The following is a 14104-nucleotide window of genomic DNA, read 5'->3' on the forward strand; positions in this document are numbered from 1 at the left end:
TACCAAATCTCAGCCGCTTGATTTATATATTATATATATATATATATATATTAAAAAAAAAAAAAAAAAAAAAAAAAAAAAATCGCAAAATGCAAACTATATTATCGCTCAGCTCTAATCTGCTAAATGCAACTATAAAGGCATGAAGATATTATAAACACTAAAATCATGACTTCCTGTAAAGCTGCTTTAAAACAATATACATTGTGAAAAGCACTATACAAATAAATTTGACTTGACTTTTGGTCTAGTTAACTATGATAACCCTGTTGGGTGGTTTTTAGGGTGTTGCTAGGTGGATTATTACTGATGCATGTCAAAAAAGCCTCAATGTCAAGTCTATATGATGTTCTAAGGCCTGGAACACACTAGATGATTTTCATATCTTAACAGACATTAAAACCATAGGAGAGCACAGATATATAAGACAGTTTCAACTAATTTTCAACATTATAATCCTCTGAACACATACGGCCAGATCGCGAGACCACAAACCTGCTGATTGTAGTAAACAGTGTTGGGAGTAATGCATTACAAGTAACTTGAGTTACATAATCAGATTTCTTTTTAAGTAACTAGTAAAGTAAAGCATTACTTTATTTCACTATATTAAATTACACAAATATACTTTATGTATTTGATCTCACTTTATTAACCAATGTCTTTGCTGCTGACCTTCAATGATATAATTCAACCATACTATTAAGCAAAAATGACTTTAGATTAGATTTAGAAATAAGAGTGTTGAATTTTCTCCTCCTGTATCCTATTCTTTAATCCAGAGCTGAAAGGTTTGTTTGAGCTGCGCCCTCTACTGTACAGGCATAAATATGCATTTCCTTCAGCCTGAGGCTTATTCGTTTCACTTTTGGTGTGAAAGGGCCTTAACATTTGCCAAAAACAGAACTTTTTTTTGTTGTTATTAAAAAACAAACAAGCAAGCCCAGCCCAGATGAGAAAAAGTAACGCAAAAGTAATGTAATTCATTAATGTCGTCAGCTGGCTCTCCTGGCATTAGCTCTGTTTTGCAGCGAAAAACAAAAAAGGAGAAAAAGAATATTGGTGAAATCTTGGCTGATGAGACGCTATAGTCTTCTTTCTCAGTTCTTCACTTTCATGTTTGTGGCTGCCATGTTTCATCTATAAAAGCAAGCAACATCCGGTTGGTGAAGCTTGCTCGCTCTCATTGGTTATTGCTGGTATCCCGTCGGAGGCAGATCGATCAAGAGATGTAAATATCAAACATGTTGGGACTGGGGAGGCTCCGACTCGATCAGGAGCAGTAAAATAATTGTAATGACACCACACAATTGAGGATTTTTTGGAACGAAAAGTCGGTTGCGACAAGCCTCGAATCGGGCAATCATTGGGGGGTGCAAATCGAGCCTAAAATCAGGTTTAAAATCTTCAAGTGCGTGGCCAGCATAAGGGATATTTTCAGCTGTTTTATCATCTGCCAGTGGAAAATCGTACGTCTAAATGTTTTGAAAAGCAACAGCACACCTCTCCTCAGCAAAACACGTGATTTGAGGAATCATTCATATTCAAATGCCGAAGTGTAAGTGCTTAGTGATAGGGGTTTGTTCAATGGCATAACCCTATGTATGTAAAAATGCCACTATAAATAATAGTGCTTGGCTCAATGATAATTATATAAGCTCATTCCCCAAAAGAACATTTAAAACAGGAATTTTAGAGATGATCCCAGAAACCCACTCTTAAATTTCTATTCAAAAACAATCTAACTAGATTTTCACATGGTCTTTTTCCATAGCAGACAGAGAAAAAAATCTTTCCATTTACAGGCACCAAGCCTAAAGTCAACTGAGGCATTGAGACATCTAAACAGATTGGGAAAATTCCTCCTGCACAGCCAAAAGCATGCATTTTAATGATACTAACAATGCATGCTCATACTACAAATTGAATGTCATCAAAATTAAAGCACTGCTGAAATATGTTTCATACAGGCGTCTTCTCTTTTGAGAAGTTTACTTCTGACTGACTGATATTTTCATGCTCCATTTCTCCTGAAGGCATAAAGTGCAGACAGGGAGCTTTTAGGGCCATGAAGATAAAGCAGAGACAGATATGCTGTTCTGCTCTTCAATTCAGAGACTTACGATTAATCCATGAAGTGCTTTGGCTGCAGTTTATTAAAGGAATAATTCACCTCCAATTTTGTCTTCACCCTCGTGTTATTCCTAATCCATATGTTAATGTTAAGATGTTCAGGACTTTTATGGCACTTTTTAGTCTTTTTTGGAGTTGTTGACAAGCTCTGGTCACAATATGCTTTCATTGTAGCAGCTCAGAGCTTCTTCAAAAATATAATATTTTGAGTAGCACAAAAGAAACTAGGAGTGCAAGACAAAAATAGATTCTGATGCATCGTGATTCCGTCTTCAACGATTCTGATTTGATTTTGTTTATTGCTTGAAATGTGTTTCTTTGTTCCCCTTTATTACTTGTACTATATTTGTTACTATTGTTTCTATACATATGCTATATAATAAATACATATAATAAAGCTAAAATATCACTGAAAAAGTCTGTAAACTCATTAATAATTAAGAAAAAATGTAGATCAAGAATCGTTTTAGAATGATTCCTGGAATCGGATCAGATCATGAGGTGCCTAAAGATTCCCAAAAGAAACAAAGTCATACAGCTTTTGAAACAACATGAGAGTGAATAAATGATGAAAGAATTTCCCTTTTTTTGGAGAACTATCCCTTTAAGAAACTCAAATGGGAAGCTCCCGTGACGGAGGTCTGTAAGCATAATCTGAATTACCCATGATTCAATATAACATCTGCCTCACCAGCCTCCCTAACAAAACCACTTTCAAGACATTCAGAGCCAGATTGAGCCTATTGATTGTTGCAGTTTGCATTTCAATAACAAGATCCGTGGGTTTGAATGATTTCCAATCAAAAATCAAACTCCCCAGTAAATGCATACAACTATTTAGCAATATGTTAATTAGACCAGGGTGATGTTACGATCACAGCTGGACCTGAAAGAAAGTACCAACATGGCTAAAAACCAAAAGGAAACCTTCTAAGGTCAAACTTTGAGCGTGAAATCAGGACACGGAGGAGAAAACCTCAGGCATGAGCAAACAGGATGAACCCTGCACCTGCACTGTAAGGAAGTGACTGCTACAGATATTCATTAGGACGAAGGGCAGATTCTTCTCCTAAATGGTGCCAAGAGGCCCGTAAAAAACTAGCTCTGGTACGGTGGAGGCATTGCTGTCTAGGCACTGAGGCACAGCGGACTCGCATTTGACAACCTCTGCAGAAATCTCCACCCCGTGGGTCTGATCTCAGGATGTCCGTTACACCTTCACAATTCAGATTGATGTCTACACTACAAAAAACACAGAAACACTCTTATTTGAATGATGATACACTTTCCAGCTTGTCAGACACATATTCACTGGCTTTTCACACTGGTGAAAGAACGGTACAGTGAATTCAGACCATGTGGCTTCTTTCTCAGTTATTCAGTTAGGGCTGGACGATTAATCGAAAAGTAATCGAAACCAAAATTCAGAACCTTTAACCAACGTAATTTTCCTATATCGGTTATTTCAGTTATTGATACTTCCCCCTTAAAAACATACTACCGCGTGTGTAGCCACGTGACTCTGCCCCGATCAGTCAGTGGCATGAAAGCAACACGGAGGTGAACGCCAAGTCAACACACAGACGGTGCGCGAGCGGTGAGCCTTGCGTCTTCACTAAACTTGTCAGTTGTATGTGTTTTAAGGTTTGCCAGTTTGGACATTCAAGCTATTTTAGACGATCGGATGTGTATTATATCGAGCTACAGTGCTCGCGCAGCTGCATTGTGGCACGAACACGCATACAAACAGTAGCTGCGCAAAACGTGAAGATCGCGCGCACAGAGAGGAACGCAGAAACTAGTTGTTTGCGCTGTCCTGTGATTTATCACTAAAGTAGCATATACTTTTCTACTTTTGAAGGAACTATTTACAACCCACAGCTTCACAATTAATAGAGAGACGGTATGACTAATTCACACAGGCAATCAATCACTCATTACGTACAGGTACTGTGCTAATTTATCTTTATCTGATTTACAACGAGCAGAAATCTGTAAGAAATATTACGAAGTTACAAACCATGGATAAAATAACAGCTGAAAGTGAGCTGTTATGTCAGATCACTGTTTCAATAGGAAAAAATATCCCACCTTTAATAGTCAAGCATATTTACAGTACAAACCTTGTCAGAGGGCAAAAATAAATAAATAAATAAATAATCGTTCATTAATCGTAATGGAGGTAAAATGTTCAGTTAATCGAGGTTTTGATTTTAGGCCATAATCGTCCAGCCCTATATTCAGTACGATTTTTTTATTTATTTTGAAAGAAATTGAAACTTATTTAGAAAGGATGGATTATATTGATCAAAAGTGACAGTAAACACTTTTACATTGTTACAAAATATTTATATTTCTATAAACGCTTTGTCTATTCATCAAATAATCCTTAAATGTATCATGGTTTCCACAAAAATATGAAGCAGCACAACTGTTTTCAACATTGATAATAATAATAAATGTCTCTTGAGCAGCAAATCAGCATATTAGAATGATTTCTGAAGGATCATGTGACACTGAAGACTGGAGTAATGACGCTAAAATTCAGCTTTGCATCACATAATACTATATGCTGGGTATAAATAATAATAAATGCTCAGTTGAAAATGGACAAACCCAGCGATTGGGTTGTTTTAACCCAGCGGTGCTGTGCAGTTTTATTTAACCCAAATATTGTTTAAAAATTACAATATGGCTGGCTTAAAATTAACCCAAAATAGGTTGGAAATTAAAAATCAGACATAATTAGAGGCAACAGTAATAATCAAAAGTTGAACATTTATTAATAAGCAATGTAATAAATGTTAATTGTTTAATTATTATTCATTAAACATTAATAAATGTTAATTTCCAACATACTTTGGGTTGATTAAGCGAGCAATACAGTCATTTTTAAACAATAGTTGAGTTAAATAAAACTACCCAGCAGGTTGGGCAAACATTTAACCCAACCGCTGGGTTAAAACAACCCAATTGCTGGGTTTGTCCATTTTCAACCCAACTTGGGTTGTTTTTAACCCAGCATTTTTTTAGAGTGTGATATATACGCAATATTACTGTTTTTTACTGTATTTTTGCATAAGAGACTTATTTCAAAAACATTAAAAAATCCTACCGAAAGGTATAAATGATAATAACATAAATACAGTTTGAAACAGTCAAATTCAATATTTCAATATTTATTGAATTATAGGCCTATTTATAATCAGAATTTCCCTCACTTTATTCACATCTTGTTTTTTTTTTCTGAGGAAGATCTTACTTAACAATTTGCCCAAAAGAAAAAAGAACATTTTACAAGAAAATACTATTTCAGTCTTTCTACTTTGAAATTTCAAGTTTAATGTGTGTTAATTATTTGTGAAATTTACTAGTAATTTCTGAGTAAATTCTCCATTTTTTTCCTCTCCAGTGTATCTTAGAAGGCAGCAATCATGTTGCATACCTTGCAAAACAGACTTAAAATGCAGCCTATGTTTTGGAACAAAGATAAAATAGGATGCTAGTGGTTAGAGATGTGTCGGTCTGTTGGGTGATGTCTGTAGATTAGGGCTTCCTCGTGTTACGATAACATGACCAGTCAGAATCCCTGTGTCTGTCGTCAACTCGGGATCAATTTAAAACCACACCACTTTGCTGATTCATCTGTCTTACGTGATTCTCCATGAATATTTCATGAACTGTGATATGGAATGGGAACCGGATCAGAAATGCCAGACATCAGATTTTAAACCTATTGTTCTGCTCATCTCAACATGCAGGGAACAGAAAGCATAACAGCAAACATCAGGCTACGAAAAAACACAGCAGTGAAAACAAATTTTTTCTTTGATAACATCTATTCCACCGTGAGCCGAGGGACGTGTTGAAACAGTAGGACTATTTTTATCATGATCAGGAGCTTGTGCACTGACAGGACAGTCAACACGCCACCGCTATACACAAGCTGAGCCTCGGCAAAGATTTGCTCTCATCTAAACACAGCTAAAACACAAGCACAACAGTCTGTGAAGTGGAAAAACGAGTTTTTATTACAACACGCGAAAGGCTTTCCAAAAATCTGCAGGGAAACATTACTGGAATCTTTGGAAGGTTTAAGAAAAATACTGCAGTCAGAACTACAGATGATTAAAGTGACCTACTGAAGGTGGTCAATAATGTAGATTAAAGCAGGTGTCGACATCTGTGCCTCTGAAGGCTGCGTTAATGGGTCAGACATCAGCAAAACACCACTGCACACATCTGTCTGTCATTCTCCTACACTTCTGGTCACAAGTTTGGAATAATTAAACTTTTTTTAAAGGGGACATATCATGAAAATCTGACTTTTTCCATGTTTAAGTGCTACAATCTGGTCCCGGTGCATCTACCAACACAGAAAACGTAAAAAAGGACAACCCAGTAACTTTGTTTTGGTAAGCCTTTATCTACAAGCATGTGAAAAAAAACGAGCCGCTCAGATTTTGATCCCCTAGTAATGTAGGAAGGGGATCTTATTTTAAAATTACCGCCCTTTAATCTGCATGTTTTCACCCATGGTGCCACCATTTTGTTTTCACAAGCTACAATGGTGTAACAGTTCTAACACCATGGCAAAAGTTTGAGCAAAGCACGCTAACATGCTAACTGTCGTTGGCTGCACAGACAAGCACATGACACTATTTAGGCCATGTTGGGCTGCTTTAGAGAAGAGGAAGAGTTGTTGTGGTAGAGTGTTGTTACCATGGCATCATTTTACGCCGGACTGCTTCACAAACGAGGGTCAATTCAACACTGGATTTGCACAAAAGATTAACATGACGGCACATGCTAGTCGATGAGTTGAATCAACTCCACAGCAACTACATAAATTTATCCACTAACCATTCAGAAACGTCCAGTTTCATTCTAAAAGTTGTAACTTCTTCCTGAGTCTCTCCATCAGTGTCCGAACAATGTTGAACAATGTAAGGCTGAACACCGTTACTGTCAATCCTCATTTTGGCTGCGTGAGATTCTCCAGCTTTGTTGTTGTCGAGCTGTTAAAGCTCCGCCCTCTTCTGGAAAGGGAGCCGGGAGCAGCAGCTCATTTGCATTTAAAGGGACACACACAAAAACTGAGTGTTTTTGCTCACACCCAAATAGGGGCAAATTTGACAAGCTATAATAAATGATCTGTGGGGTATTTTGAGCTGAAACTTCACAGACACATTCTGGGGACACCAGAGACTTATATTACAGTGATAAGGGGCATTAAAGGTCCCCTTTAATGTTTTAGAAACAAAGTGAAGTCTCTTATGCAATAATATTAAACAATTTTTACTGTATTTTTGATCAAATAAATGCAGCCTTGGTGAGCATAAGTTACTTCTTTCAAAAATTATTTTTACTTTATTAATTATTCCAAACTTTTGTATATAAATCTAAACAAATCCACACATAAATCAGTGCATTGCATGAAGAAGGTCAGTACAAAGCTATTACATGAAAGTTAACAGTGTTTTTAGGAGAGTACTTGTGATGCAGAAAGTTGGATGCTTTTCAGAAGAATGTAGTTCATTCATTTCCCAAATGCAGCAGTCTAAAGGAACGCATTGCTGAAATGGATACTGTAGTCAGGCACACCCACCCTGTGGTAAGCTGACAGCTAAACAGGCATTGTTTTGATGTATCATACGGTCTCTCTTGACTCTTAAAATAACAGATTGTCAGCTCATCAGACATGGAATGAAGAAACCGACATTGCATTTCACATAGCCTGACAACAACATGGAAACACAAACACACCTACAGCTCACATTCCCTAATGATGGCAGGTGTACGCTGTCTTTGCATCATCAAATAACCTTCAAAAGGCATGCATACTGCAAGCAGGGGTTGGCGACAGCAGTAGTAGACCCCTGTAGACTCAACCGCACACACACACACACACACACGTCTACATGTCAGGCTGCACTGCATGTCTCCCTGCATCCGTGTGCAGCAGGCAGTGATGCACCAGCCTGCAAAATGTAGGTGAAGCACCAGCAGCACTGCACAGACTACTCAAAATGTGCATGTTGGAGTGATTTATCATGTGCTTTGGCGTGCATATCCATCACAGGTACATGTCATTAATTTTACTAGCATGTAAAAGCCCATCCCCCTCCACCAAAGCAAAAAAAAACAGAATAAAAGGCATTCAAATTTCATCCAAACCCAAAATACACATCTTATGACAATGTATGCTAAAAATAATCCAATGTCAATGCAAATTATTAATGAAAAGACGGCAGATGGTGAATACACCCACTTTACATACTGACACACTGAACTATTGAACATGCATGTATGATATTCCGGCCATGATGGTGTATATGATGCTGCAGATACATTCAGTGAGCAAACATACAACATTGCATATTTCCAAACTATTCCGTTTTTAAATCCCCAATTACGCCTAATATGTCGAAATAGAATATGAGATGCAAAAAAAAAAAAAGGTTCTTACCCCGAAGCACACTGGTTTTATCCATGTACATCGCGCAGCAAAATACGAAACCAGTCATTAAAATACAGAACGGGGAGACACAATCCCCCCCAATCACTCAAGGACGAAATAAGTATCAAATTAATAGGATTAACGCTAAATAAAACGCAATTCCGGTTGCTCCTCCAGTCCACCGGCGAACGATCTAAGGCGCGAGGAGGATCTGCGCTCTCACGCGCATCTCCAGCGCCTCGAAACCAACGCGCGTTCACTACACAAACCCACCGCAAAAACCAAGTTAATGACACCAAAACGACACTAAAACGAATATACTAGAGGTTTTTGCAGCGGTGGCCATGATGACACCGAAAATGCGGATATAATAAGGAAATAAAATGCACCCTCGCGCCCCCCACCCCTCGCCGACTGCCCTGACACACAGACAGCAGCAGCAGGACCGGGTCCCTCCTCCCCTCACCATCATCTTTACCATCCTCAGCTCTGTTTCCTTGACAACAGTTTAGAGGGTTTAATTTGGACTGTGTATATATTGTGATACAGCTAATATTATCATTCAAAACAAAAATGCTACAATTATCGTGTCCGTATTTGCTGTATATTCAAATATCACACTGTTAGCTACAAAAAAGTGCCTTGCACTACTATGGTATTTTGACATATGCCATGTTGTATTGCATCACATTTATTCACATTACCCAAAGCAATGTATAGTTCATTCAAGGTACATAGTTTTATATATATTAGGATGCATAATGTATATAAGGAATGCATTAATGTGCATTTGCTGGGAATCAAACTAATGACCTTGGCATTGCTAGTATCAGACTTAATACAGAAATACAGTGACGATATCAGATATACTATGGTACTTTGATATACACCACGCTACTACAATAAGATTCATTAGTTAACATTAGTTAACTACATTAGTAAACATGAACTAATAATGAACTGCAGCATTTATTAATCATTGTTAATGTTAATTTCAACATTTACTCATACATTATTAAAATCTTGTTAACATTATTTAATGCACTGTGAACATGAACAAATAATGAACTGTATTTTCATTAACTAACGTTAGCGAAGATTAGTAAATACAGTAACAAATGTATTGCTCATGGTTAGTTCGTGTTAGTTGATACATTAACTAATGTTTAACTAATGAACCTTATTGTAAAGTGTTACCGAAAAAATATAGTATGGTATATCAAAATAATAATAATAAAAATAAACATGGAAGTACTACTTTTGTGGAAGCTACACACTTACAAGAAAATAAAAAGAAAAAATACAAACATACAATAACTCCAATCACAAAAACGTGAATAAATATAAAACATTTATTAAACAGAAATAAAACATTCTGCAGCTGTAACACTGCCGTTTCGCTTTACTCTAATAGATTGATGTGATTAATTGAACTGATACATTTGAAATGTACTCAATTAAAAAGGTTTGGACAGATCGAGGGCCTGTGACTCAAGGAATAACCATCTTATAGTTAAACCGCATGCGTGGCGGTGTGTAATTAGGTTCTCTTAAAAATAGGCATCACAAAAGATCACGCACGTGACCCTGTCTGTCATCATCTACATGTACTGACTTCAACCAGAGACTGTATGAGGGGAAGGAGACAAGCCACTCCTAAGAAAATTAATGAAAGAAACCACAACAATTAACGGGAGCTGAAGGAAAGGAAGTCCTGTCTTTCAGTCTAAAGAGTTAGTCACCTTTTTGAAAGAGGAATTGCCTATTCTTTTCTACTGTAGAGCCTGCATGTGCATGTGATCTGAAAACTAAATTTATCATACCACTTTTGTAAAGATTTTATTGCTGATTCGAAATGTAAATGAAATTATCTTTCAATATTCAAGTGGAAATGAGCTGTACTTGTATGCTTATTACCTACATAAGATGGAAATGATATAATAGAAATATTAAAAATAATGAAATGAATATCATTAATGTTTTTATTGATGTGTGGGACTCATAAGAGACTGATATCAAGAATATATTCAAGTATACAATCTTCTAAAAATCATTCTACATTATATGTGAAAGATAAATGGGAGAAGGAAGCAAACATAATTTTATCTGATGAAGAATGGTTAAACATTTGCAAAACACAGTACACTACCTCCAGTTCAGGTCAGTGGAGAGAATTCCCATGGAAGAATATCATAAGATTTTTTTATTACTCCAAAAAGGAAATATTTACAGAATGGTAATTCGGAATCTGCACTCTGTTGGAGACAATGTAACAACTTCTATGGCTGATTAGTTTCACATATTTTGAAAGTGTCCAGCAAGTCTTATTGGTTAGAGGTAATCACTGAAATAGATCTGATACTGGGATTTGAAATTGAGAACAGCTTTGGTACCATATATTTAGGAAATATACCAACTGATTTTAATACTCAAGACAAGTACCTACTTAAATTATTATTGATTGCTAGTAAAAAAGCAATAACTATGAAAATCCACCAACAAAAGAAGAATAGATAGTGATTGTAAAAGATATGGAGAAACTGACCTTCTCTAAAATTAAACATGGATACATTTTACAAGTACTGGTCAAAATGGTTAATGTATAGGAGTCTGGATAAAACACAGGGAGATATTGTAAGTGTACTGCAATATGTGTGTTGTTTTCTTGTTTGTTTTCCGCACTTCCTCACATGTACTGTACGTTGTATGTTTTATGAGGGGACCTTGAACCTTTTATTGACAAATATTCTCCTGGTGATTTTTTTTTTCTCTTTCTCTCTCTTCCGAGACTATTGTGAGAGTAACCCCTGATATGAAGTTAACTGTATATGAACAACATAATTTTATGTGACATCCCTAGTGACCTGTCTGTTCTGTTCTTTTGCGTATGTTCTACTAAAAACATATATAAAAAAAAAAAAAAAAGTTGGGAAAAAAAAGATGGAAATAAATGGGAAATACAAAAACCAGCAATTTTTGGGGTAAAAACTACAAATCAGCCACAATTAAGTAGTGTAGTGTATGATGTCTAAATATATATGCAAATACAAAACCTAATAAAAGTAAATTATTATGTCTGAAAAAACTCTTATAAGCAACTAGGGAATACACAAGTATATATATATATATATATATATATATATATATATATATATATATATATATATATATTAGTGGCTACACACTGGTACAATTTTGTTTGTTTCTTCCCCCAGATGGGACCAATCTGCCTTACATGCATTGTACTTTATATACCTTTGCCATATATATATATATATATATATATATATATAAATAAAAAACACTCTTAGTGACCCCAAAATTTTGAACGGTATTGATAATGTTACAAAAGCTTTCTATTTCAGATAAATGCTGTTCTTTGAACTTTCTATTTGTCAAATAATCCTGAAAACAAACTGTACACAACTGTTTTCAACATTGATAATAATAGTAAATGTTTCTTTAGAAGCAAATCAGCATATTAGAATGATTTCTGAAGGATCATGTGACTCTGAAGACTGTAATGATGCTGAAAATTCAGCTTTACCAATACAGAAATAAATTGCATTTTAAAATATATTCACATAGAAAACAGTTGTTTGAAATTGTAAAAATATATCACAATATTACTGTTTTTGCTGTATTTTGGATCAAATAAATGAAGTCTTGGTGAGCAGAAGAGACTTCTTTTTAAACATTAAAAAAATCTTACCATTCTAATAATTTTGGCCACCACTGTGTATATATATACACACACATAAGTATATAAGGGAACTCAAGTTGTGGGTTTCTGAAATCTTGGACGGCAGACCTCCAGTAATGTAAATAAGCACAATGACTTAGCAAATGCTTCTGGTGTCGACATAAACCACTGCAAAATCATCCATCCAGATGGGTTTCAAGCCTGATTAACATTCCGTTTAGGACACTGAGTAGAGGCTGAGAGCACAATAATGAAGCCTGACACAGAATATAAAAGTGTGTCACACCAATTTCTCTGACATCAGGTAAAGAAACTAGCCGGCTGATCTCTGAGGTCACACAATTCACACACAGCTTCCCTCCAGACAAGACACTTCATGCTATAGCGTGCATCTAGGCTGATTTGTGATGGCTGTATTTCCCTGTTGTCAAAGGTCTGAATAATCCTCTCACACAGAGAATGACTTGAGATTACGTGGCACTGGGTTTGCCCTATCTCTCACTCTCTCCCTTTCATTTTCCTCACCCCTGCTGGGTCCACAGTGCTGTTGCTCTCTCAGACCCTGGCACAGGGTGTAGGCTTTAAATGGAGAGATTTACCCCCCTGATTTCCCTAGAGAGAAGGCCATCTGCCTACTGTCACCCAGCCCATTATTATGACTTCTACAGTGCGCATGCTCACTGACGGCATCACAAGTCCTAATGCCACAGGCCAATGACTCACGTGCACTGGAAAACAGCATTCATATATTTAGAAGTTTATTAAAAGCATGCATAAAAAAAAATAATAAAACAAATAAATTCTAAATAAATAAATGATCAATAAAAAAATACATACATAAAGAAAGAAAGAAATCTAAGAACATAAAAATAAAATCTAAGTAAATAAATATGAACAGTCACATGATTTGATAAATCATGAATCATGTATGTAGCAGAAACGCATTAGGACGAGTTACCAGGCAATGTTTAATACTTAGGTTCAGGGGTTTGTCTAAATCTCTAATCTTACACAATAATAATAATAATAGTGATGCTTGGATTAGAAAACAGCACTAATAATAGCACAATAGCACAGTATGCGACTGAGTGAGCCATTTATAAATTTCCTGTATTAAATTATTAACATCATCTCCAGAGGTGTGTTCGTCCTCTTGTGTTTATCTCAAGGCCATAATACACCAACAACAGGATGAATATAATAGACTTAGTGGAACATTTCACTGTTTTTTTTGTTAGGAGGGATGAACTAAGGGTTAATGGGGTTGACCTTCACTCCCAGCATTCATTGCACTTTTATTGGCCTCTAGACAAATACACACATCACCTTTTTTTTCTTTTCTTTAAGTTTAATTAACACACTACACACATGGGGCTTGTGCAGAATAAATTTCAAGTACTACACTTCAATATATATTATATATATACATTATATATATATATATATATATATACATAATATATATATATATATATATATATATATATATATATATATAGTCCTTTTTTTTGTAATTTCTTGCCATTTCTTTGTAATTATTTGTGAAATTTACTAGCAAATTCAGAGTGAAAGTTGTGTAAATTCATTTTTTCAGTGTACAAAAGATTTATATTTCAAATAAATACTGTTCTTTTGAACTTTCTATTCATCATTGTTTTCAACTTTGATGATAATAAGAATATTAGAATGATTTCTGAAGGATCATGTGACACTGAAGACTGGAATAATGATGCTGAAAATTCAGCTTTAATCACAGGAATAAACTACATTTTAAAATATATTCAAATAGAAAACAGTTATTTTAAATT

The 14104-nt window shown here is 35.6% G+C and overlaps 1 protein-coding gene across 4 annotated transcripts in view; it reads right to left on the reverse strand.

Annotated features, from left to right (window-relative positions):
* The window catches only part of fgd1 (FYVE, RhoGEF and PH domain containing 1), a 58879-nt gene that overhangs the window by 24040 nt on the left and 20735 nt on the right, over positions 1-14104 (reverse strand). Inside the window, exon 1 of one of the 4 annotated variants that reach the window (XM_051902053.1) lies at positions 8603-9024. The exons of 2 other annotated variants lie outside the window; for them this stretch is intronic. In XM_051902053.1, coding sequence (XP_051758013.1) covers positions 8603-8660 — 58 coding nt within the window. In that variant the 5' untranslated portion in view covers positions 8661-9024. Of the gene's footprint in view, positions 1-8602; positions 9025-14104 lie in introns of those variants that run through there. One more of the 4 variants, XM_051902054.1, reaches the window with a different exon arrangement.

Source organism: Ctenopharyngodon idella, chromosome 8, assembly GCF_019924925.1.
Source record: "Ctenopharyngodon idella isolate HZGC_01 chromosome 8, HZGC01, whole genome shotgun sequence".
Lineage (NCBI taxonomy): Eukaryota > Metazoa > Chordata > Actinopteri > Cypriniformes > Xenocyprididae > Ctenopharyngodon > Ctenopharyngodon idella.